The 27,811-nt window shown below is 40.4% G+C and overlaps 1 protein-coding gene across 1 annotated transcript in view; it reads right to left on the bottom strand.

Moving 5' to 3' along the window:
• The window catches only part of cadm2b (cell adhesion molecule 2b), a 138,421-nt gene that overhangs the window by 45,816 nt on the left and 64,794 nt on the right, over positions 1-27,811 (bottom strand). Inside the window, exon 2 of the mRNA XM_071515522.1 lies at positions 317-343. Within this exon, the coding sequence (XP_071371623.1) occupies positions 317-343 (27 nt within the window). The remainder of the gene's footprint in view (positions 1-316; positions 344-27,811) is intronic.

The raw sequence follows: 27,811 nt of genomic DNA, 5'->3' as shown, positions 1-27,811 counted from the left end.
GTGGAGCTGCACACTGGCCAACAGTAGAAATAGCGGAAAAGCAAGACTGGTTGCACCGGGCAGCTCCCTGGTGTGACTGTGTGAATCCATATGAATGTGAAACAGGTTGTTTCTGAAAAAGAGCGAGCATGTTCAGCAAACCTTTTCCTGGATATATAAAGGTTAAAAAATCCCCAGAAAGGCTTGCAGCAGGCGGTGAATGTATGTTAATGCTTCCCGGGCTCTAGGGGGAGATAAAAGGGCGATCCGAACATTGTTTATTGGGAACTGTGTCCAACATAAATCATGTGGCAAGAAAATGGAGGCAATAACTCACCTTTCGCTTTGTTTTTTGTCCCAGCCACTGATAGCATGAGGGGGTAAGGCAGGGAAACAGCAGGTTAGACAGGTTGTATGAAAGAGTAACACTGATAATATGGTGATTATTTGCTCCATCCGTGGTGACAGGGAGAACATGATTGTATGCAGTACATGTGGATATTTGTGAAGTATTGCTTTATAACACATCCTAGAAACATGCCATGTCCAGTGTTAGTCCTTTAACATCAGTACAACATTACAAAGAAACAAGATAATACATTTTGAGCAGAAAGTGGCTGCGCAGGAACACTTGGAATGCCTGAAGTGCAGGAATACAGTACAGCTTTACTAATTCAAACCATATAACAAACTTAGCCATGTAATAAATTCATTAACATATACTGAACAAATATCTGTAGCTGGTAGTCCATAGACCATAATTAGTTAGGCATGCATCGCTCATTTTCAGTACAGAAGACATAACATATCTATTATGTTTCTACATTTTCTTGAGAAAAATGTTTTGTGCTACAGGACACTTATTACTATGTGTATCAAAATTGATCCATAAAGTTATGGACAAATACCTAAAACTGCTATATGTAAATAAATTAAATTAAAGTTAACTAAGATTTTAAGGCATTAATCACCATTGTGTGTCCTGTCTGTCGTTGTATATGATTATAGTGGCAAGGGAAAGCATGTAATGCTATTTTTGTCTTATTTTGAATCAAAATGATACTTACTATTACCATATAACTTTTCAAATAGCTCAAGGATCATGTGATAGCAGATAATACCAAAAAAATAAATGTTTTCATTTTATCTAGTCTCAACAAAAAATATGACACATTTCACACTCCATTGCGGTGATCCAATCACTTAGTGATAAGTATGTGTAAAATCTCCTTTAACCGTAACAAAATTAGCACATGCTTTCCTGTAAGGGCTAATCTGTCTCACACCATGCCTGGGAGGAATTGCACAATAACAGTTTCAACTTTCATCTTCTGTGCAAATTACTTGTTACTAAGGGTAACTTGACAGATAGGAAAACGCCTTCCTTTCATCATCACTCTGGAGACAGGAGCTCTGTTTGTCTCTAGTGGCTACAGAAATGAAGGCGCTTACCTTTCTTTCAAGATACACTTAGTCACGTGTAATGAGGACAGAACAGTAAAACAACAATCTTGCCAAAGGCATTAGACTGGTTCAGATAAACACCGAATGTACAGGTAAGCCTTGGAGAAGATATCGCACAGCACACATCCCTAAAAACTGCAAATGCAGCACTGAAAGTTAACAATGTGAAAGTGAGAAGAAAAGCTGTGCTCTCCCTGCAGGACCAGCACTCTGCGGCACAGCAAGACAGGGAGGAGGACGCCTTGCCACCCTCCGATGTGACATCTCAGTGCACACACACACAAGTCTGTGGTGGAGAACTCACTGCTAAGGTCCTGCTCTAAGATCCGTCTTGTCAAAGTCTGTCCAAAAGGCAGTTGAGATAGAACAGTTAAACAATGGCTTTCTAGCGGGATAGACCTTGCAGTTCATGCTGACAACAGATATTGCTCCTATGCCAAGGCACCAAGAGCAGCTTAAGACAGCAATAAAACTGTCTGTGCAGGTAACCCATCCCCTTACTTAACATGACTGAGAAGACGATGACATCTTCATTGAAAACCAAGAAGACATTTTGCTTATCATGGGGTTAAAGTGGCTCACCTACAGGCGCTTTGGCTGCCATGGCTCAGGCACAAGTGGAAACTGAAAAAGTGTGCCTCTCACTTGCGAAAAAACAAAGACAGCATAGACTTGGATCTGAAGTCCAGTGAAAAAATAGATGTCTTCCTAAAAAAAGATTGGAAATGAGTCTGCAGAACATGTCAAGTGGGTTAGGGTTGTCTACATGAATCACCCACAGAGAGGATGATGTGGGACAGGCTGGAAGAGCGCCCATAGTTCCCTAGAGGTGATCAAGAGTGCAGTTCAAACAGGTTGACGGTTTGCCAAAGATAACTAACAAAGATTACCCAAAACTGAAAGAGCTGAGTGATCTGCTAATGGAATTTCAGTCAACCAAGGCAGAGAAACATCTTTCCATCCCCACTTTCCTTAACACAGTTTGTGGTGTCAACCTGATTGCTCAAACGCTGCCCTTCATCCTAGAAGAAACATGGTAAACTCTTGGCTTCGGCTACAAGCAGGGAATTTGTGTTCTGTTCCCTCCCTTTGTTGCGTTTGTTGACTTTGTCAGCTGGCGAGCCAAGATGAGGAACGACCCAAGTTTCAGTCTCATTACTCACACAGAGGCTTCTTCCAAAGGCAACGAGGCTCTTTGGAAGTAAAACAGAGAAATCCCAGGTTCACCAAACCAAGGTATCCCCCACAACCTCCTTTGACTTGAATGGACCAAAGAAGAAGGCTCAGGTCTCTGATAGGCAGAGCCCCATCAGGGATGCAAACACATAAAGGTGACAAAAACCTTAAGATACATTATAGCTTGAGAGTCCAGGGAGGTACATGCTACCACAGAATTTAAAAGCCTATTTCTAGTATTTTTTTCATGAGAATATATCATATACTAACTGTTTAGGTCATCACTATAAAATCATTCGAAGAATAACTTTGGTTCAAAAGATGGAAAGTTAAAAATCAAAGGGAGTGAGCAAACAACGGTAGAAAAATCTGTATTCATTGCATCACTTTCATGAACACTTCCAAGTCGTTGCTTTGAGCCATCAAGTCACTCAAACGAATATTCCCACATCATGTGAATGCACCATAAACTACAGCCACGTTCACAAAGGGAGGGAGGGAGGGCAGTCATTGCAGTGAGTGGCATCGAAGGAGAAAGAAAGACGCAAATTAAACACTAGTATACAATTCAATATTCACGATTTCGACTACACAATTGGATTTCCCAGGTGACAGATTTGCATCTCTGCCTATACACACACAAAAAACCCTCTAGAAATGTTGCACATTTCATGAGAAGCCTCTTGAGGAAGGCAAGGCATTCAAAAAGGACGGCGTTTGCCTTAGATGTTTCACAGCCACATCAACGGAACAGCGAATCATATAAGAAGCACAACACTGAGGGTGAACTCTCTGCTAGGTCTTCCTCTCACATATTCTATCTGGGAGGTAGTATAGAGATGGAACTTTTAGGGGTATATTCATTTAGAGCTCACATCTGATTTTGCAGTGAGTTGATGGGTTTTTCAGTGGATGCCTGATTTTGCTTCCAAGAACCCTGGTAAAGTTTGGCACACAGAGAGACCAAAACGATCATCCTACTCCTACCTTTGCTCGAAATGATGAAAATAGGTATTTCTTTAGGACTCATTTTGTCACTGTGGAACATTAAATTGGGGAAATTCCACTACTGAAGGACCCATGCACAGCGATAGATAGAGCAGAAGGATGGCTTTTGATGTAGCCACTGCACTGCTAAATATTTGGACATAGAATAAATCCTTAAGCCAACAACGAATTAAACACCATACCAGCAGTAGAGTATTGTGAAGTTGAATCCAATGCTACTGAAATGTTTGGGGAGTTTTGTGGCGTACATGATGAGAAACTAAGCTAAAAAAACATTAGCTTTAAATTAAAACTTTCAAACAATTCCCCTGGCTGCTCTTAAGTGTGTCTGCATGTGCACGTGTGTGTGTGACTTGCAAAGGTTTTTCTAAAATAACCTAAACCATTTGGTGGATGGTTTTATCCAATGCATCATACACTACAATGGGTCTTCTTTTGTAGTATATGTAAAGATTGAGCTAGTTTTCTCACTTGTCTTCATTCCTGGCACCTCTCTGTTCTGTTCACCCTGCATGAAGCTGCAGGCGGAGCTGCAGGTGGAGCAGGACTCCGGGTCTCAGCTCAAGAAGCCCTGACCAAATCCGCAGCGACTGGGGTTCACAGAAGGTGCAGTTTCCTTGTGAATGTAGGGGTTGACAAGAGCACTTCTTAGCTCCTCAAGAAATAGCCTCCTCTTGTAGTATTTACCTCTCTTCCGGCCGGTGCCCACCTCTGGTCTAAGTACAAATTCACTGTGTGCTGACACATCCCGTCTATTATGGGAAATGTCGAACGGCTAACAGGCTGCCATTCCCTTACAGCTGTAGGTGCCGGTCACCTTGTCCACACTGACTGGGCACACCTCATTTGTTTCTGCTGTGTCAAGGACGATTTTGGGCTTCTCGTCATCTCGTGCTACACAAAGTTGCATATTTATTCAACACGCTCATCACTGCTACATATGTGTTTGCCCTCTGCATATATCTGAGAAGATTTGGCATCCATTGTAGCAATTATGACGTGTTTGCAGAGGAGGGTATCTGAGAGCCAGGATGGGTCTATGTGATTGTGTGTGTGTGTAAACAGTAGGAGGTTCAGTCTTAGGTAAGGTGGGATTGCAACGTTCTCATACAATCTGCATATTTCTCAATAACCAGTCTCCACTAGGCCAATTTCGCCCGTAACATATTTCTTTGCAACATAATTTTACAGCAAGGCCGAAAACTCAATAAAATTGGTGATCATTTTGCGTATTCATATACCCATAGCTGAGGGTGGAATGAAGCCTTGTGAAGAAAAATACTATTTCTGACTCAAAAATGGGTCAGTGTTAATCTGAACACTGCAGAAAGGACAAAGTGTTTATCTATAAAAATAGGTCATTTATTTGTGATCCTTGAACGAGAAGCTCTTATCTGATCGGGAGACGGGGAAAGCCATACAAGCAGCGCATGCCACTCTACTATCTAATGGAAAATTCATTGTTTTTGACACTCATTAATCTTTCTGTATGCTCCCAAGCCTGCGCCTCTTCCCATTTTCTCCTTACGTGGAAGTTATTAATCTCTGACTCCCTCTAAATTTAATAGTGTTGACAAAGTCAGACACCATGATAAGATTCTCCTTGCTGTGAACTGGAAATGTTTGCGAGCACATGGCAAGCATATCAATATATTCTATCTGAAAAGTATAACACTTTGACATTCCTAAGAGGACTTTCACTGAGAATCAATATCAGGACACATAACAAAACACTACAGTGTAAGCATGTCAATGTGTTTAGAGGTTAAACACAGCATGTTTATTCAGTGCAACACTATGCAAACATATGTACATATTTGTTCATATGACTAAATGGCTGGCATAAATGAAGGCCTTTATTATAATAAATAAGTGAAAGGAAAAATCCATGCTTAATTAGATGTTGTGTGTGTATTACATTGCTACATGCTTAGACAGTTCAGTTAATATTTATGAACATGATCAACTCTCTTTAAAGTCCAAAAACAAAATTTTAATATATGATGCCAAGAGAAACCTTTTGGAGCTGCTCTGCTGAAAACAAATGGGAGGCTAAATTTGTGGACTTGAATATGTCTTAGAGCTTTCATACCAAATTGGGCCGTATGTTGAAGTAATAACAGCACTGGAAAATTCACAGCTAACCCTTATGGTTTTTCAATACATTTCAGATTTTCATACATTTTCTTCTCTTAAATGTGGGGTGATCACTAAGCTCTAACAACATATTAACCGGTAATACTGACTTTGCCTTGGAGCAGAATAATGTTTTTGATATGTAAGTGTCTAATTTGTAGCAATTCTCAGGTGAATTATAAACAAAAAATCTACTTTTTGCATTATAATCCACAACATTAAACAGTAACTCAGCAATATTGACAGCAAAGTTACATTCTCTTCCTGCTACAGTGACTCTGAAACAGTAGAAGTGGAAAAGGGTAATTATCCAGCTGTATAAGCTTGAATAAGCAACAAGTGGATAAGACTGTTGCTGATTAGCCAACAAACAAGCAGTCTTTAATATTATTTGGCTAACTATCTTGAAACCTCCAAGGCACACAAATATATTTTTTTTCCATATATGTTATTGATTCAGTTGTAAACATCAACAACCAATTAATGTCCAAATAGTTTCTCAAAAGATGCTTCACCCAGCATAAAAAAAAATACAAAAGAGGTTACTGCTTCGTCACGACCATTACAGTATTTTTAACAATAACCTTAAGCCCGACACAACTGGGAACCAATGTTCAGATTTTAGATATGAAGGCTATAGCCCATTCTATGAATTTAGTTTGTCTATTTTCATTGTTTTTGATAGCGAATTTGCCTTAACAAAGGGGACATCAACCAACAAAGAGGATGTGCTCTTTAAAAAACAAAAGTGAATTCTCCATTAGGACCTTGATGGGACAATTCTTTTTATAGGAAATGAAAATTGGCACATAATCCTGGTTCAGTGAATAAACTCTGATAATAACATTCTGACAGCAGCTTGCTTTTAAGGTTCTGTCATTATGAAAAATAAAAAAAACAAAAAAAACAAAACTATTACTGGTTGAAGAGTTCAGTAAATTGTTTAGAGTCAAACAGACATTAGTGAACACGGTGCTGTTAGGCTGCTGGTTAGCTGTGGCTGCATCATGTGTGGTTCCTAGGCTCTAGTGCAGCAGAACAAAGTCCATTCATTTATCTGTCAAACTTATTTCTGAAGAGGGGATGCAGGCCGGCGATGAAGCAATAGGAGCCGGTCCCTATGGTGATTAGTTTAACCAACCACTGAGAGGTTTGTCCTCTAACACAGTGAGAGCTGGCCCCTGTCCCTCAGCTGGGCATCACAGGGTTCAGAACACTCCCTCTTCCAGTGTCACGCAGCAAACTCCCCTGGGACAGCGGGGCTGTAACTAACCCTTTGACTGGGAAGCACTTCATCATATTCAGCTCACACACACACACAGGTGGAATCCTATTAAAGCTCCTAGGACCCAAATTTCTTCTTAGTGGGGTGAAGTCCTGTTTTATCTCTTTTTCCCTCAGTTTCACATTTCATTCTCAAATTTTGATTCGTCACTTCCTTTATGCCAAAAACATTTCCCGCCAGTGACCATACCCAACACCAGAATTTAATTCTGGCAAATATGGCAAATCTACAGCGTCTCAATTAGAAGGGATGGGATGCTCTTCTGTATTGCAGCCCCACTTTGTGATTTAGGCTGATAAGACAGGTGTATTTTTAGATAAAATCTTGCCTAGTGCAGCTTTAAATTGAAAAAAGAACAATATAGACGTTTTTATAATGTGCTAATTTTCATCAGATACAGTACTGTACCTGTCAGCCAATCAACAGGATAAGGCTGGTGTTTTTTAATGCATTGCTTACCGTCAACAAATCCTATGAAAATAACAAAATCAGTAATGATCACCGAAAATAGTCCCCGTCGTAATGAAGAATTTGTTCCCATTTTAATTTGATTTGGTAATAACTACAACAGCCTGACTTTTCGTGGTAACAGTTAGCGATTTTTAAAATTGAAACTATGTCTTTGTGAGCTGTATTTAGTTTACAATTGGAGCCAATGACTTCCGGGTTGACGGCTAAAAACGGTACGTGGGAAGTCAGAAAGTAACGGGAGTAGAGCAAACGCATTGTTGATTTTGTTATTTTCATAGGATTTGTTGTTAAGCAATGCATTAAAAAACACCAGCCCTATCCTTTAAGTCAACAGATGATGTATATGGTTACAGACATGTGGAAAAGCTGGGACTGCAATCTACTGAACATGATGTGACACAGCCGGTTAAGTATCACAGAGGCAATACCCCCTCACCTGTGTCCAGAGTTGTGTAAATAATTTAGTGTTTAGTGGATTATTGATGATATTGTCAATGCCTGCAGCTTTTTACAGCGACAAAACTGAATGAATTACCCAAATAAAAGAGCCAGCTCCCCCACAAACACTAGCGACTCCCATCAAGCATGTTTCCCTCTCTCCTGGTGGCACACACAGCAGCAGAGCCTGGCATCTTTGCTTGTTGGCCTAATCAAAACACCACAGGTTAAACACATTTTCCAGAGCAGTGTGAAGGGTGGCATTACAGGCAACACATATTGTATCTCCTGACTACACCCCAATCCAATTCCTACTTCAATTTTCTCATCTTGTCTCTACTGTGTTCCAATCGAAGCACTTCATGTAAGAAAACCCTGTGAGTGCCCCTCTCCAGTTAGAGCAACAGAGGCATGGAAAGGCAAGCAATTGTAATTGAGAAAACTTGATTTCACACAGCTGTGTCATGGTGTAACCACTGAATGATGAAAAAGACCCACTCATCTTTTCAGAGGTATGTCAGACTGATATTGTAAAAATAAAACCAATATACTATCCTTGTACATGGTAATGGAGGATGTCACTAAAACCTGAATTGCACTGAAATTCAGACAGTAGCATAGAAGATTTATTTCGCTCTCTTTTTCTTCATCTCGTTTCCCAGCATTAGATTAATGCAATTTGAAGTTGCAAAGCTAAGAAGAATATTGTTGTTCTGTATCGGTTTGGACAGGAGAAGATCTTGTGATTGAGGTCTGACAAACTCTTCTTTGAAATATTTCTTGTGTAGTGAAAAGAGAAAATCAGTAGCTCTGTAATAGGTGTGTAGAGATGACAAGTAACTGGTAATAAGGTCTAACTAGGTTGACAAAAGCCACAGAGAAAAATCTGATCAAAATGCCATTAAATAAGAATTAAATAACTTTGGGAGTCAAGCAGTCTCATTTCACCATCTCACAATTTATGCAAAATGAGATGTGCATTTTCAGCATGTTTACATTGTAAGTTTGTAAGAGCTATAGCAAATACCATATCATAAAATAGTACACAGATATCTATTTATCTATTTTTCGTGATGCTTTGTTGATTTCACTTTTTCTTTCTGTAAATGTTCAGAGGCGTTGAACAGGTTTGATTCTCCTCTGGTAGGAATACAAAATCTCTAATTCATCATCTACACCAATCAGCTGCGTACCACAGGCAGTGGTTTGGGGCCCATTCTTTTCTTGTTATACATTAATGATATGAGGTCTGCTTGTTCTTGTCCACTATTCTTTTCCACTAGAAAAGCACAGTAGAAAGACAGTTAAGTGGTACTCAGGAGAATATTAGCAAATGGCTATCGAGTAATTGACTGAGTTTGGGAAAACAGAGGCGATTTTATTTGGTTCAAAGATTAGACTAGCTAGGTCACCTGGCTTTAGAGTCATGGTAGGGGAAACAGAGGTCACTGCCAAGGACTGTGTGCGTTACTTAGGCTGTGAGCTTGATCAGTCCTTGACAGGAGAGATAATGAGTCACAGAGAGATTAAGTAAGATTGATCAGAAGATCAAATTTCTTATTGGAAAAGCAAATCTTCCTGATCAAGGGACACTAAAAACGCTGGACGCTGCATTAGTGCAATCCCACTATAATTATGCGTGGTATAGCAGCTGCACAATGTACATTAAAAACAAGCTTCAGACAGCTCAAAATAAATTGGTATTAGTAGCTAATGTTGGTCCAACCCATCTCAAAGTTCCTCATGGGTAACTGTCGATAAGAGGGTCACTCAAATAAAGTTGAGCTCAACACACAAAATTCTTCAGGGTTCAGCTCCAGGTTATTTTAACTGCTATTTCTAGCTTGTCAGAAACATGCATACATATTCCACACGAGGCTGTGCCACTGACCTAGTTCCCACTAGATTTAAAACTTGTACGGGTCAACATACATTCCTCTATTCAGCTGTAGTGGAATGGAAAAAGAGATAAAGAGTGTACTTTTCTATTGCCATTTCAAGCAATTAGTTAAGGCCTGGTTAATAGATTAGCTCTAAAGTAAAGCAATTTGGGAAATTGCAATTTATTTAATGTTGAATTGTTGTTATGAACTATTAGATAGGCCCTTACTTAGTTGTGATATTGATTCCGGTTTTTATTAATGAACTGATGTTTCTTTGTTCTGTGTTATTACGTCTATTTGTCTGACATACAAGATCGAGGACCACTTTGGAAGTAAGTATGTGATACTTTAATGGGATATCTTCAGGAAAGATGCTGTTTGATTTTTACTGCTGTGTTTTATTCTTTCCTACTAACTAATACAAGAGGGTGTTTTTGAATTGGCAGCACAGCCATTTATCATGCCAGAAAGCAAAGGACTCATGGGTTCGAGACTCACCACCAGAGGAAACTGTGGTCTTTGCCAGGATTAATGAATGACACCTGAAACATGGCTACCCGCTGACCCAATCACAGTTGAGAACAGTGGCGGTCACTTTTATGATGTCTGTCATGTCATTGTTGTAGAAGTTATTTAAACTCACACCTATGGTTGAAATACTATCCTTGATCCAATTCAAGAGCATGTTTGGGGTAGCTCAGCTGTTATGCAGCCATCAATCATGCTGGCAAGCACAAGAGTTGTGGGTTTCAGACTGGTGACAGATTCATGCCAAGACAAAGCTATAGTCTTTGCTAGCATAAATTACACCTTCACTACAGAAGGTGGTCGGTTGTGATGCCTATTACCTCTCTTTTCTTTTTGTTTCTACTACACCATTCTGACCATAGCAGGCCAAACCTTTACTGTGGCACTTAAATCAAATCTTTATTTTCGCTTCAGGCAGAACCTTCTAAGATTTACCGTTTCAATGGTGCATTCGACACAAAGCGGCATTTTCCGACAGAGGCTGTAATAAGATGTTTTCAATACAGCAACATGACCAGAGATTCAAGACCACCAATTTCATTTGAAAGGACACAAGCTAACTTCTGTCTGGAGGTCGTACTTCCTGCTCCCTCCAATCAAAGTGATGATTTGGCACAAGCCTTTTAATAGCCCAGAGTACTGTCCTCGACTGCACCAGTAAGCTCTACAATAAAACACCCATCACTATGACAGTCATGATAAGGCAAGGATGCCACAAAAAAGACAACTACAAAGCCCGTAGCACCATGAGGCGTGTGACACAATGCCATGGGGCTATGCTTTAGTTTAGTTGTTCTGTATTTGGTATAAACTGAGGTGTTTAAAAGTGATTTTGTAGTGTCCATCTCTATTCTTCGCTCTTCTCTAAATCAAAATGTCCTTGTGTTACAGAAAATTGCTTGACATTAAATGTGGCTGCACCAATGCCAGGCAGATGCACTGTGCATGCAGATGAGGGTTAGAGTCCCTGCTTAAGGCAATCCAGAATTCAACCCTCCTAAGTCTTTATCTGCCAACCCTCAGGATAATGGCAGGCCTGCACACACCACTCCTCCTCTCCTCTGGCTTCAGTCTAGCATGATGGTGACACTGTCAGACTTCATATCTTCATAGACCACACAAGGGAAATACAACTCTAAAGCCCGGCTTCACAATCAACATGGAACAATAACGCTGGGAAAAAGGTTTATCAGAAGTTTAAATGAGAAATACCTGCACATTATGCTGACATTTCCACCATTTGATTTGATAAAAACGATAACATTCCAATCATTTCTGAGATGGAAAATTGACTTTTTTTTCCTACACATTAAGGGAGCGATTTACACAGTGGGATGCACAGGACAGCTCAAACATGCGTCTCTCAATCATAAGACCCGCGACCCAGTCTGGATTGGACCCTAAAATGGAAATGTAGAGTGCTTTTTTTGCTGGATGACTACTCAAACTGATAATCCACAAGATTGTTGCTTCCAGAAATCACTTCATGTGCAGCAGAGGATTTTTCCCGGGAAAGAGGGACGCCCTCACAGGCTCACTTGCTGACCCTGCCAATTTTCCCGGGAGACTCCTGATTTCCATGCACCTCTCCCTGTGCTGTCCCATGGTGTCATTTCTCTCCCAATGATCTCCTGTATTTGAAAATCTGCTCGTTTCTGCTATATTAAAATAGAACTAAAAATCTAGGCCCCTTTACTATCACTGCTGTTTCCAAATGGTCAAGAAAATATATTACACCCAAAATGTAGTCTCTATTGGCTACGATATTAGCTTAGGGGTGGTTGGAGCCAAACACACGTATACTGCGAAAAAGAAATTAAGTTTGTGTTCTATATTTTCATTGTTTTCTTGTACATAAAAACTCAGTGTAAAGCAGGAAATAAGGTCTCTGAATCTTAAAATTTTCTAGGGAACGACCCACAGAAAAACGTAGTATGCTCATAGATGTTTAGAACAGCAAATGTAAAAGCTTTACTCTTCATAAACTGAGTTTAGGTTGAATCACTATTGTATCAAGCAGCAATAGAGAGTAGCAAAATGGACATTTATTTATATGAAAAAGATATTACTTATTACTGTTGCAGAAATGCAATTCCAGGAGCATATTTATGGTGATCAGGCAAAAAAACCCAAATAAACAGTGTGGTGTCTGGAATTGCTTCCACGGGACGCAAACAAATTAACTGGTGTGGATTTGGGCGATTTATATTCAAAACACACCTTAATAGTTAAGAGAGTGATCTTACGGGAGATGTGATGAACAGCAGCAGGGAGTCATACCTTCAAAAATACACAGCTGTATTACATTTCTCATCTCTTAATGTTGTTGTGGGGGATAAAAGACTGCAACACAACATTGAGACTGTGTTGACGGCTCTCTTGATCTGAGTAGAATTCATCTTTGGTTGTATTTGCAGGTGTTTACATGTAGTTAAAACCCTGTATGACACCTGGCAGTCATCCTGGGAGCGACTCCAAGTTTTGGAGATATTTTGGCCTGTAATGTGTTGTCATGAAAAAAGGTTAAAAGGTGAAAGAGACTCTTCCGCCCTTGTTTTCCGCGCAGAGGGTTTCAAGCTGCGGCGCGCTGATAATGCTGTTCACTCGGAGCAAAAGTACATGTCACATCTAATGAATAAAATCTTTCTCGCCAGATAAAAATGAGTTTCGACACTATTTATGGAAATCGTGTTGGGTAAAGTTAAATGCATAATTGAATGAACCGTTGGGTCAAGCTTCTTCACTTTGATTCGTCACTGGTCTGTCATGTCAGGCTTATATTGAACGGCTGCCTCGGAGGTATAAAAACAGATAGAAGTGGAGGAAGAAGAGGAGTTGACATTCTGAAGGTCATTATGTGCTGGGAAAATGGGAGAGCGCGGGCTTTCATGTGTGACTAACCCTTCAACTAATGTAATTCATACAAATGTTCTGTGGCAAAACTCCGGATAGTGCCATGTCATACGCACCCCTCATGCGACACGCACACGCACTAACACACACACACACGCACACACACACACACACACACACACACTTTATCATTCTCCTGGCATATCAGTCCCTTATCTTTCAAAACACACTCACAGTTGTGTTCCATGTCCCAGTGATGGAATTCTAAAGAAGGTCAACCTCTGGAGAGTACTTTCGGCCACAAAGATAATCCACTTTGATGAATCTGTTCACATTCTCAAAGTGTCACCCTTAAAGCCTTTTGGAGGCACCGACTTCCACCTTGATATGAAATAGCTGCTTCATAAATCATCTCCGCTGGCAAACGTTGTTGCGCTTTTACGACACATGAACCTGAATTGAAACTTGTTGAGAATGACAACATGATCTGCTGTAGATGTGACAATGAAGGCTGCTTACACTCTCCATATTTAAAAGGAAAATCCATTCTAAAACACTTAAACACTGTTAAACCCACCCCCCCCCCAAAAAAAACCAAACAAACAAAAAAAAAACAGCTCTTGGCGATGTACCTAGCATGTTTGGGTCCATTTTGTTGTTTGATGGGGCATTTTTCTCATTCCTGAAGGTAACTGGCCAAATGTAGACGACATGACGCCATACTTCCAGCAGAGCTTCAATGGAGATTCATGGGAGACAAATTTTCTGTGATCTAAAACATCAATGTTAAACGTCAGGTTTTGGTGTCAGTCTCTCAGAATCAAAGAGCGAGGGCTTCTTTCTAGACTCTCCATTTTGGACTGACATTCAACAATCATACAGGCAGAAAGAAATCCACTGTAGAAGAAGCAGAGATACTGTTTTTTTCCATTGACAGTAGCCTCAATACACCAGAATGCTACGCAGCCACAAGATATGCTGTGTTTTCAATAAGCTCTTGCTTTTTTTCGACTAGAAACTCGCTATCCCTATCATTATTGCTCTCTCCAACTACATGTAAAACGGATGCATCTGGTCCAGGCAAGTTCTCTGGGCTTTGTCAAAAGTTAATCTGGGAAATGTAGGAAATCACCAACTGAAGTAGAAGTAGACAACCCAGGTTGAGGGAATTCCAACACTTCACCACAAAATAACTGCTGGAATGCATTGAACATAATTCTGGAGAAGTTACTAACTGTCCACTATCCCTGTTAAATAAATAAATCAAATAAGAGTATCCCTGGGTGGAATTTTCCTTTGAAGGTACTATGTGTAACATTAAACTTTATATATAATTTTCAAATTAACTGATATATCTTGGTATAATTGCTGTAGACCATGGTGGAGATGACTGGTAGCCTCTATCTCATAACAGTGGTATTAGTGGTGCTGGTGTTCATCAAAATGAAGACCACATTTCCCATAAACCCTGTTGCTTCCTGTCTCAAAGAGGATGTTACCACATGTCCCTCCTCCCTGGCCTTGTCTTCTTTGCTTCTTTGGTCAAAGGTTTTCTCTTTCACTTTACTGAAGAGGATAAACATGTTGCAAGTGATTTTTCCATAGGCCTTTCACTCCTTCCACAACCTGCCATTGCCAGTTCTCTGAAAGCTTTAGCTCCGTTTGTGCTGGAAGCACAATGAAGCCCTCTTCCTGTTTTGTGCTGCCTTTGTGAAATCCGACCTGGTGGCACATAATGTAAGATGCAGCGGAGACTCCTGTACAAGCTGCCAATTCTCTTGCCCATGGTCTCGTTTTTTAACACCTTTAACCATAACCATACTTAAACATAGATAAATATTAATGTCCAGTATAAATATTTGAAATACTGTTGTCTAAATCAGTTTCATCAAAGAGTTTAATTTGATATATAATTTATTTTTTATCCAATAGTCTACATCACTTAAACCCTTCAGACACCAACCCTTCAGTAACAGACCACTCAATTTTCTCTTTCCTATGTTTAAATCCAGTCTGATGCACTTTTTTCTTGCCCTTCCAATGACAAATATTTTGTCATTGTACTGTATATAATGACTTTATAAGTTCCCATATACTGTACTCTATATGGGGGCTGTAGCCTACCCTGTCAGTCCATAGCCTGTGTGTATTAGCAGGGGTAAAAAAAGAACAAACCTATAATTCTGAATGAATCAAAAATCGAAATCAAAGTGGAGTCGTCATAGTGTCAATAAGCACAATCATTGTTTTCATTTTTACAATGTACATGTGTACTACTTGTGGAATCTGATTAATCGCCTATATTTCATTTTCATCACTGCATATTGAGGAAGTATATTCGTAGCCTTGCCTGATCATTACAAGTCAGTCAAGTCAGTACATCTACTGCTGAGGACAACGACACCATAAAACTCAAAACTCAAGTATACCAGACGATGCCAAAAACAAGGTCAAGTACTGAACAGAATAAGAGCATCAAAAAGTATTCAACATGAGTCGTTCACATGATGAGTAGGAGAATACAGTAACAGTACTCACATTGAACAGTATAAGTGCTGGCTGCTCGGGCAGCTGGGCTTGCCCGCTATAGATTGGGAAACTACATTTTTGGCAAATTGCAGAGATACACGTTCAATAGCCACATACTGAACGCCTTATCATTTTGTCTCCAAAAACGTATTTTAATTGGTCCCGTTTCAAATTAATCTGACAGCATGTGAAAAGACTTTATTCAACAAAAAAATAACACCCCAAGCTGTTTTAAAAACTAAATAATAATTTAAACTAATTATTCAGTAAATTTCAGGCAATGGAAAATTTGACTCAACAAATTCATAATTAATCTAACAGCTTTATTCATGTCAACCTTTTACACCATCGAGCAATACAATTAACAACTAATGCAGGCCCAATCTAAAATCAATTAGCCATGCTTATGGCACTACTATCTACAAACAGTTTCATATTGTTATTGCTGAATATTGTTGCACAGTATTAAGGCTGCAAGACTCTTCCGCCAGATCGCTGTAAGGCGACCAGAGCTCTGTGAGTAAAAAAAATCTAGGAGATAATGAGGTGAATATTGGACTTTTGGACCCACAGTGCAGTCGTTTGGCTTCAGAACAGTTGGATCCTGCTGCTTGGAGTCATTTTATGGTGATTTTTCCCCTTTTTGGAACTCTAACAAAACAGTCTCCATTCATTCCAGGTCTTTTAGAGAAGGCTGCTACGAAGCAGCACAGCTAACTCCCTGTGTGTTATATGGATATGCAAACTTCACCGGTGTTTCAAATTTTCATTTTTGGGTGAACTCTTCCTTTAAGGGGTGGGACAAACTGCTTTCTCGACCCTGGCTGCGGTCGACAGCAGTAAACATTCAAGAAGACAGACTGCCCTCTCGTATAAGAGCAACATATTTGAATGGTGAAATTTACCAAGGCAGTGGCTGTGTGTGTGCTCTGATGGTTTTGTGGCAGTCTTTGGAAACGCATTGCCTGCGGTGATGCTTTGTTTCCGGAATGTGAAGTTTTATTTTTCATTCGGCAGCTTTTTGCAGCGGTCCTGAAATGTAATTTTGAGTTCATGTCAGAGTATTTCCTGCTGAGTGCTGTTAGGGATATGTAATCATTCACTGATGAAAATGAATCAGCATGACAAAACACAGCCTTTATTATTATTCTGACTCATGGCAGGACCCAGTCACTGCTCACTGCCAGCTGGTCAGACTTCCTGGTACTCTTTGCGTATTGTAAAACCATTAATATGATTTGGGCACTAGCAGCCTTTTCTTGTCTTTAATGGGAGTGTAAAATCAATTTTAGCCAGTTAGTGTAAAACCTTCCTATTATTATTGTGGTCCAAGGTCGAGTTTTGGGAATTTTTGCTTTTATAGTTTCATAGTTTCATCTCCTCTCTTGTCCCTTTCCTTTATATGACCGTAAATAAGCTGAGGATGTATAGGATTAGTCATTATTAGGTAATCCGAAAAAGCTATTTTGTCACGATTCATAAACTGATATACAGTATTTACCCCACACAGTAATGATACAGTTTATGCAATACAATTTACACTGTGTGAAGCGGTTGCAGAGTTAGACCAACAAAAGACTGAGGCAATTTGTGTAATAAATGGAACCTTTTCATTGTTTAATATCTTTTTGCTAACAGCAGCAGTGATAATAGTACTGCGGCTTTGAGAGGCTTACTGTGTGAAATCAACTTTACTGCAGTAACACTAGCTGGCACATTATACAGTAGGCTACACTGCAAATAATCTCCATCTTAACAAGTTATTTAGTCTATTATTGGGTCCTGGAATCATAAGTTTCTCAAAATAAATGAAACAAATCCGCCACTTGGATTAGATCATTTCCTTGTTTCCAATGCAAATCAAGAATTTAGTAGAATCAAGTGTCATTGTCTTCTTCTGACTCAACATACTGTCACTCATTTCTAGAAAATTCCTGAAACAAGTGAAGCTGCATTGGAAAGAAGTGGGCTATCTCACCCCATTGGCAGAATTCTTCTCGTTTTAAAAAAAATAAAATTTGAAGGCTGAATATGAGAGTAAAGATGGACGTTATGATGCAGTGTATGATCAATACTTGAGTGGGATGATGGCACAATGCCACTGTTATGATAACATACAGAGCAAATGCTTTTGTTTTACTTTTCAGACTAATCAGGTAACCTCTGCACTGATAACAGCTAGCCAGTCAAGAGCAATCAAGGCCTGGGTGAAGTCAGCTCAGGGAAGTGGAGGAGAGGGAGGAGAGGGAGGAGAGGGAGGGGGTGGGGGGGTGGGGGGTGGTGGAAACGACGACCACCGCTCCCACAGACGCGCCCTACTGTGGATGAGACGATCTGTCTGCTGGAAATGAGCCAGCAGACGCATTCAGCATAGTACCCAGACTAGTTCGGAGGCAGGGTATGTGGGAATTCACTTTCCTCTGACACCAGGCACACCGCAGGTTCTGGCAACGCAGCAACCACTTGGCCGACGGTGGGAAATCCAAGGGAACTGCATGCCTCGCAAACGTTCCCGTCGACAGGGTTATTCCCAGTAGCTCGGCTCCCAGCTCCGTAATTTCCTCTTAATCCCTGAAAGACCCTCTCCTACCCTTCTAAAAACAATGCATAATATCTAAGCAAAGCCACAAGAGAGGGAAACAGAATCCGCATATTTAGCAGGCCTATTATGTTTATTGGTGGATTTGTTGCAACAAAGGACACAGTCTGACAGAGAGCGAGAGCGAGAGAGAGAGGGAGAGAGAGGGGGAGAGGGAGAAGGAGAGAGAGAGAGACAAAGAGAGATAGAGAAGCATGGCATAAATGCAAGATAACTCAAGGAAGAAAACATCAGGGTTCAAACTTCCCCCGATTTCATACATATGGATACGGTTTTCATTGTGTATTCATGACACATCCGCTGTGTAATTGTCAAGGTAGATTTTCAAAGTGATGAAAAGCAGAATGCCAAGCGTAAACATGCATTCAAAGATGCGCTCACTCAGATGCGCAAATCTCCCACCATGACCTGTGCATGCTTCGCCAGGTCGCCATACAAGGTTAGGGCTTGCTTTCCTTTTAAGCTTCTTCTCAGATGGGTGAGTTTTTAAAAAAAATATGTTTTGGCATTCAGTTGATTGTAGACAGAGTCATTATTTTAGAGGAAAAACATTAGGGCTGAGAAGTATCTGTTTTATTAAATATGCCTGTTTTTCAGGGAAATGTTCAGCTCCACTGCAGGCCTTTGTCTATGAGGCATGCTTTTCGTCTTCTAAATAATGCCACATATTCTAATTAGCGAGTACACAGGCAGAGTATGTTCTTTAAAAATAACTCCCCTAAAGATTGCCGTAGGGAGGTGCAGAGGGAGTACAGGTGGAAAGATAGCGTATGATATATTCTTTGTGAAAATAACCCATACCACCTAGCTCTACCAGTATAATATACTGTCTGCATTCTTTTGAAAATCTACCTCTTATTATCAATAACACAACGCGAGACAAAATCTGTCAATGCAAATATTATCCGCAGAAAAGAAAGAACATTACCGCCTGTCACTGCACACGGCAGAGTAATGCGGTGTGCTTTAACAGGTGACTTAAAATGGCCTCAAGGTACTAGAAACCTTGCTATCACACTTTGGAGGAGTAGACATTTCCTCATCTGTGACAAAACTTGAGTGTGCGGCAATTTAATGGATCAGAGTTCTGTGCATGGCAACAGATGGGGGTCTAGCTGGCGTCCCCCTCATTACTGGGCCTCCAAGCCCTCCTCTCTCCCACCGCCACCTGTCCAGCAGGTCTAATGTTATTCTCGCACCTGGGCAGGCCATCACAAGCTATCATCAAAGTTGTGCTCTGAGGGCATCCAGTCTTTCTGCAACGTGTCACAGCGAATAGAGAGAGAAACGACACACATTCACCTTGAGACTGCCGTCCACAGATTACAGTTACCGGGAAGCATTTCAATGATCTTGTAAACTGCATGTGTCTTAGCAACGACATATGTGCGTACATCATGGGATTGCGCAGCTTTTAAATAATTTGGGCACATGCTATTATGAAGTCAAGAGTGGAAATTCCCCCCGGCTAATTGCAGGGGCACGGTCGCATTTGTTTTGTTGATTTACAGAATATGTATTTCTTCAAGCCGTATGTGGGCGCAGATCTAAACTTCCTCTCATCTCTGAATATGAGCCTAACCGTTCCAATCATGGAAAGGAGCAGCTGACAATGATTCAAATGGGCCAGAACAATGCTCTCAGAAGCAGCTGAGAAATCCATATGTATGAAGATAAGCGTGGCATCAAACAGCTGAGTCCACTTGTCTACTTCTCTCCAAACAGGAAACTTATAAGGTGCTGCCTAGTTTTTATGATTATTCCCTTATTTTGTGTAATGAACAGTCTTGGATATGAGTCATCCAACTAACCATCTCTGTCTCTGAATCTTTTGTAGTTATTATTTTGCCCTTGCAGCGTTGTCTTCCTTCATACATTACCCCTGTACTGTTGAAATTTTTCCAAAGTGTAGAATGACTATAATAAAAGCATATCCAACATATATGTGTTTTCATAATATCTAGCCCCATGATAAGGAGAGATTTACTGAATCCTTGAGAAATGGATATCAGCATTTTACTTATTGCACTGGGCTTTTTGGAGCCGGCGCTGAAAGTGGCAGTCAACGCTGTTCATCCATCATGTGTAATCTGTTGTTTTTGCCTAGATCGCCACCGATATCTTCAGCTAAGAACAAACACCTCATCTTTCATCAGGCCACTGTTGCACCCATTTCAGTCTGTCCACCTTAAACGATGCCTACAATGGGCTGAAGGAGAGCCAAGAGTGTGAAGTGAAGACATGAGTTGTTAAAATGATTGAAAACAGCTTTCACGGGTGCGTCGAAGATTGAGGCTTTGCTTATGGGCCCGGGGTATGCACTTCTTCATTGGTTTCATTAACATATCTCTAGAGCTACTCTTCAGCACAAGGTCTGGAAGTTGATTAAAGGCGTGTTAGCTTGGAGGCAGGAAGAACAAAGGTTTCACAGAACCGCACAGAGAGCACAGTATCTGCACGGCTGCCATTAAAAACTGTAATATCAGTTTAGCCTCCTGGACCCCAGCCATCAATAAGAAGGTCTTCATGACTGACAAAGGCAAACAGGCAAACAGCAAACAGCTCACAGGCACAATCCCACCTGATAAGGCCCATAACCTCATTCATTCTTCACTGGAGGAGTTAATCGAGTCAGGCTGACATCATGAACTGAGATAATGCCAATAAATACCATTTTCTCTCACCATGTTCAATAATTATAGTCCTCTAATCCAACAATTGCCCGGGTCTAAGGGTGAAGACTTGGGACGCTGCTGAAAGATAAGGCTCCGTATGTTCATTATTGCGATCACATGGAAACTGTGAAAGAATTTGATCCACGATGTATTGCAATGGCAACTTTCTGTTTGGAGTGCAACATGGAACTCTGTTGCCATCGCTCCTTGCTCCCCCATGGCGCAGCATTGAAAAGAAAGTGGAATTACTTTTGTTTATCCCAAGTACTAATGGGTCTTGCAGGGGCTGTTGTTTGTATTGGACTATTTCTCCTTTATTCAATTATGTATTCATGGCTTTACTCTATACTCCAGAGGAAATAGGAAATATATAACTATTGACTGCTGTTGCCGGGGCTAGCTTCTCACATTCTCAATACAACAACTTCAGCATGTTCTGATTTCAGCCCCCTGTCCAAACAAGTGTCTCTTTCACTCGCTTCTCTGCCTCCTGTGCAATGTGTAATTTTGCGCTGTCAAAACTGATATCTATGACAGTCTTGCTGATAGTTCCTTCATAGACTAACAATCATCAGATTTGCTCATGCCCCCATGTTGACAGAAAAACAAGAGCTTCAATTTTATCAGCATTGTCAGTTCAGCAGTCATCCCAGTCAAGCCACAGTAAATGCCCTTGACTACAAAATGCTCTTCTGTGTGGGCTATCATTCATGTGTTTGTTTACTGCATGCTGCAAAAGAATAGGCATGCCGCCGCGTTTACCCTGCTTTTATTAACCCACCGTCGCTCAAACATCTCCGCAATTAAAAATAAAATCACCTTCGACTAATGTGTGTGGATTACTATGTTTCTGTGGTGATGGATGCATCATGTGGGAGGGGGCTGTTCACACACCGTAGCCGAAGTATCATTTCAGCCCCCGGAGAGAGGGTAGAGCCGGGGTGGGGTGTTAGATAAGTGATGTCCCCGGCTGAGCCCTCCATCACACTCCTCACAAGACGGACAGAGAGAATACTCTTCCTCTGCAGAGATTGATTGCCCGGAGTTGGCTGTCGGGAGAGATTAACCTTGTGAGCTTGGAATTGTAAGGTTCTATCTGCATTCGGAGTAGTTTTGATATATGGAGCATTAAAGTTTTCACACCCAGGACGGTAAATCTAATGTGTAAGGTAATTAGATCCGATGGCTCATCAAGGCTAACATCCTAAAGTTATCTAAATCCAGAATGTCAAGATCTTGCGACGTGTGTAAAGAGAATAGTCAAAATCAAATCGTAGATGTTACTTTTTTTTGTTCTGAAGTGGGAAAGTCTGTCTCAAGGTTTTATCAGCCACTGCACAATTTTCTGATTTTATAAAAATCATATCATTTTAAACATGAAAATGTTGCACTGAAAAAAAACTCCAAACTATAATAATAAAATGACACCATAAAAGCAATAATTACCCTTAATTATTAAACTTAATAATTAATGACATTTTTTATTCTATGTAATACATGTGAGTCTTATGTCAGAGTTTACTGCAACTGATTTCTATCTATAGCTACAGCACAGTATGACTAACCAGCAGGTTTGATCATCAGCTGTATGACTAAACATGAAACCCCTTGTCTGAGTGGCTTTAAGGCTTATGAAATCGATTGTTCTACATTATTTTACAATATTCCACATTAAATCTCCTGGGTATTTGCAAATTTGTAAAAATGTTTGTAGAAGTTTTCAAAATCCTGATAAGGCCAAGCCAAGCTGTCCATTGAAAATCACTTTCATCACACTAACCTTCAAATGTTGTGTGTTTACTAGAATGATGGTTCTCACTACAGTAATATAGATAAAACCAATGATTTGATTTAAAAAAAACGTTAAATTGTAAGTATTACATGCCACAGTGTTTTGATTGTTTGCTCTTAAACACACAATTTGTATGCCCTTTTCAAGGGTCCCCACAGTGAGGGATCAAAGAGAAGCTCGTCCCTGTTATTTCTCAAATGTCACAACTGCCAATTTTCCCCTTGGGGATCAACAGAGCATCAGAAACCAAAAAAAAAAAAAAAAAAAGAATTTGCCATATCAGACATGAGATAGTCTTCCTGTTCCACTTTGCAGTTTGGCTATCGCCCTGATCTCCCCTCCACCAAACAAGCCAAACCCCACTTGCTCGTAATTCATGGCATCTGTATCACATGATTAATACCAACGCCTGATTATAGCCTCATTCATGATAGCCTGCTTTGATCCAAATGGATGCGGTCTGCAATGCATTCACATCTACAGGAGAGAAATCATCCTCAGGAGGCTTTACATCATCATGAACAGGTTATACACACACTAGAGCTATGAATGAAGGGGAATTATTAAAGGTCCCATATTATAGGAATTCAAGTTTTCATAATATGTTTAATGAAGACATTGTTAAATTTTGTTTTTTTGTGAGTGTTCAAATTTAAAGTTAAAGTAAAAGTTAAAGTAAAGTTGGTAACAAGCCACCCTATTATACACTGATTGATAGTCAAAACTTAAGTGAATGAAATCCTTCCAATCAGGCCCATTTCCAGTTGCTGTTGTTGGCCAATCAGGGTCCAGTATTGTGGTCGTTTCGCCTGTGAGAACTTCGTCTTCAAATTCATTCAATTTAACTAATTTAACAAATTGTAGCTTCATTTATTTGCAAAACAACACAAAGAACATTATTCTTATCCTGAGCCAAACAAAATCATGAAAAATGAATAATATGGGATGTTTAAATTGAGCTAAGATTAAACAGCATTAGAATTCTCTGCACCTGCAATGACAATTAATGCAAGTTAATTGCTCCCAGGTATGCAGATGAATTCTGTGGTTTGAAAGCTGCTTATAACTCAGTTTAACAAAATACTCATTTTATACACTTGTTCTCCCCCCAAAAAGTAAATTAAGCTCTCAAAGATGGCAAAGGACATTTTTTTCTGCACTGACGACTGATGTGGCCCTTTAAAGTTTATGTCAGGACAAACTGATGACCACAAGTCCAGTACCCTTTTGAATGGTACATTAGGGCTCTATTTCAGCAGAACTGGACCCATGTCCCAGGATGGGCTAATCAGACATGATACCCCTGATGACGTTCTGCGTGACTTGCAAGGCCTCAGTTTATAACGGCCTCATAACACCAACAGCCCCACTATCTGGGCTACATTACTGACACATCTGTTGTGAGATAAACATCCCATAACAGAGCCACCAGAAAAGATTGCTCTGGTTTTACAGGGGAGCAGATATTGGACCGCAGACTGCCACCCAAACAACATTTTACACATAAACTGCAGTAAAAGTGAAGGTTGGAACAGCATCACAGCCATCAAAAGTGGACCACAAGTTTATAATGAATTGTTGACACAGGTGACAGACCGTATCAGTTTATCTGGCCACATATGGCACAACTAGGGTGCTGTGTTCATTTATTATATAGGGTGAACAAAAGTGCAAAAAGTAAACAGAGGTTGTCTCAGTATTTCTCTGTCACAAACTGCATCACAGTTAATTCACAGTTATGTGTTCTAGGTTTAGCTGTTACAGGTTGGGAATATAACACTGTACCAAAGGACAGCTAGCATATTTTTTGCTCCACTGAAAAGGCTGAATGTCTACTTTTTTTTTTTGTTCTGCCTTTGGGGAATAATATTTAACTTTGATATTCTTTGGGTACATTTACACCTGTCATTGATGTGATGTGAATAATGTCCAATTAGGTCAGACAAAAATAGCAGAGCAAATAAATCATGTTCTCTGCTCCTGCGAAAGGAATGCATATCATAGACTGTCAGGTGTGCAAACGAAATTACACTTCCCATGGGGAACACGGACCATGTACTTCATTATTCCTCTTTTGGAGAGAAAGAAAGTGCACTCATCGCACTTTTCTTCCCCATACACCTACAGTACCATTATTTCTGACACCGCCAGCTTGGCTTGACAAAACTACTACAGCATAAGCATCTGGGCCGGGCTCAACGGCGAAAGAGGGAACTAATGAGTGTCTCAGAGTCATAGGAGCATTGCACTGAGGAAACACCACATCAGTTCATGTGGGGTGGAGAGGCGGGGGGGCATTCTGCTCTTCAACACGGTGACTTCTAACAGGGCCAGGTATGTGTGTGTGTCTTCTTGGGACAGATGTCTTAAAAGTGTGTTCTGCCGCCTTTTAAGACTTTAATTCCTACGAATCAACCGTCCCGCATTTGTCTAATTCGCCATATGCTTTGCTGCAATTCTCTGTTTATAAGTTGGAAAAAAAAAAACTTAACTTGAGGTAAAGCTATCATTTAGGCAAATCAGTATTCCTTCATGAATGCTAACAAATTATTCCATTTCTACGAGGATTGTTCTGTTCGTTCAATTTCATCTGAACACAAGAAGGAGCCAGATGGAACGGGTTCCACATCCCTGAAAAGAACCAATGACTCATGACAGAAGGACGTATCCAATTTTGGCGAGAGAAGCGCAGACAGAAGACAGAGGCACAAAGTCGCTGTAGTTCCAGTAGGCTGTATCATCGGCACAGCGTGAATGTTCTCCTTCACTGGAAGTATTGAGCTTTGGCTTCACAGGACTCGTAGGAGTGACTCACAGAGCACCAACTTCTCCGACCCTCCGGCCAAAACTCTCCACTCTCATGTCTTACATGGTAGGGCCAGTGTGGCAGAACATTCAAGCCTCCGTTTCCACGTACAGTATCTCCCTCTACCTTCTGTTGAAATCAGTAGTTATTTTCAGTGCAATACTCATCCTCCTCCTCATCCTCCTCTTCATCCTCCTCCTTCATCCTCTTCCTCATCCTCCTCCCACTACTACTACTACTACTGCTACTGCTACTGCTACTACTACTACTATTACTACTACTGCGACTACTACTATTACAGTACTACTACTACTACTACGACTACTACTATTACTGCTACTACTGCTACTACTCCTCCTACTACTACTATTACTACTGCTAGAACTACTATTACTGCTCCTGCCACTGCTACTACTACTATTACTACTACTACTACTGCTATTGCTACTACTACTACTACTCCTACTACTAATATTTCTATCACTTTTCAAAAATAATGTCACAATGTACTTTACAACAACAACAACAACAACAACAACAACAACAACAACAACAACAACAGACAAAATCATTACAACAGAGAAAGAAAAAGGTAAATAGAATAAAACCAGAAAGAATAAAAAGAAACATTTGTGTAAATGCAAAAGCAAAAACACCTCAAGAAAAGGCGAGACTATATGTGTAGCAGCAAGTTTTTAAAGTGGCGTTATGACAGAATACTGATTTGACAAGCCTGATCGGCTCGCCAAGCTGTCCCAAAGCACTGATGGAAAATGCCTGATCACCTTTCGCAGGCTAATCATCATATGGATTGATTGAAACAGAATACCACCGAGCGTTACTGAAATCTACAACAGAACTTACGAGCTCAGAGTATTTGAGAAACGGCAGATTTTAGAGCCAATGAACCTTGTGCGGAAAGATCAATGTGCATCAGGAGGGCTTCGGTGTGTGACCCACTTCAACCCCTTTCTATACTCAAATCCTCAGGCTGAGTCAAGAATATCCATAAGGTCACACACAGTATGCGCCTTTCCATTGTACGAGGGTAGCAAAGCAGACTCTTAAATTAGCTGGTCTAGTGAAGCAGTCAGGGATAAGCTGACACTCTTAAGAATTATCATCATTATACTGCTCTGTCAGAAATGGGTATCAGATTATCAGTGATGGGAGTGAATACTAACAAATCTCCCTGCAGCCAAGTAGCTTGAAGAAAGCGGGGTGGCAGCTGTTGCCCTATAAATCTGATCATGTTTCTGCTCCCTGCGGTGCATACCAGGCTTCCAGAAAGAGCAACCAGAGCTGCCCAATGCTTTGGCATCAAATATCAGTGTTCAGCCGCAACCAAATTCACAGATTCCCCTCCCTTTTCGTCTTTGACCTTAGACTCAGTTGTCATTTTCAATGCCAAACACCTCTGTTAAAACGGATTATCAAAGAGGTGCAAGGAATGTGAAATCTATAAATGGAGAACCTTTAGGCTTTCTGAAAATATAACATTTCTGTACGAATACAAAAATACAGTTGGTCCTATGAATTTGCACATGCAACGGCAATGCAAAAAGTGAAATGAACGCCTCTGGCAACTTCACCAAAATATCATCAGTGCATATCTTACAACATTTGCCTGGTCTCTTCACTATTTAGCTGAAGTGAGAGGCATTTCGTACAGTAACCTCTATTTCATCCTTCACAGCATGCTCAGACAGACCTCTGGAGCTCTCAATAATAACTCAACCAAAACCATCTTCTTTCCCTCCACTGTCCCTTGCCAGGCTCTAGCAGGATAGACTGGTGTTTGTTCCCAGCTAAAGAAGACAAATTGTACGAGCAAATACTACCTGCAAATGACCAAAATATATTGAAGATAGCGCATGCTGTCATGACTGTGGAGAAGAAAAAAACACCAAATGTGACTAGAAATGTTCTGTGATTCGTTTTGGCTTTTATCACAATCCCGCAAACACATAGTTTGATATCAAAGGATGTGGAAGAGCTGCACAGTTAAAAAGACATCAGTAAACCAACACCCTACATTGGAAGATGCTAAAGGCTATTAAAGAAAAGCACACATTTCCACTCATTTTGAATTATGAACAATACATCACTGACAGACTGACCATAAAAGAAAAATAGCCTTTCTGTCTGTGCAGCACATCCTCGGGGTAAACTCTATATCACATCAGAGC

The sequence above is a fragment of the Centroberyx affinis genome, unplaced genomic scaffold (genome assembly GCF_046629955.1).
Source record: "Centroberyx affinis isolate AG114_WGS23_722 - 3 ecotype Tasmania unplaced genomic scaffold, CSIRO-AGI_Caff_v1 ptg000358l_1, whole genome shotgun sequence".
NCBI classification, from domain to species: Eukaryota; Metazoa; Chordata; class Actinopteri; order Beryciformes; family Berycidae; genus Centroberyx; species Centroberyx affinis.
Note: the sequence above shows the minus strand (reverse complement) of the source record. Positions and strands in the feature narration are given on the sequence as shown.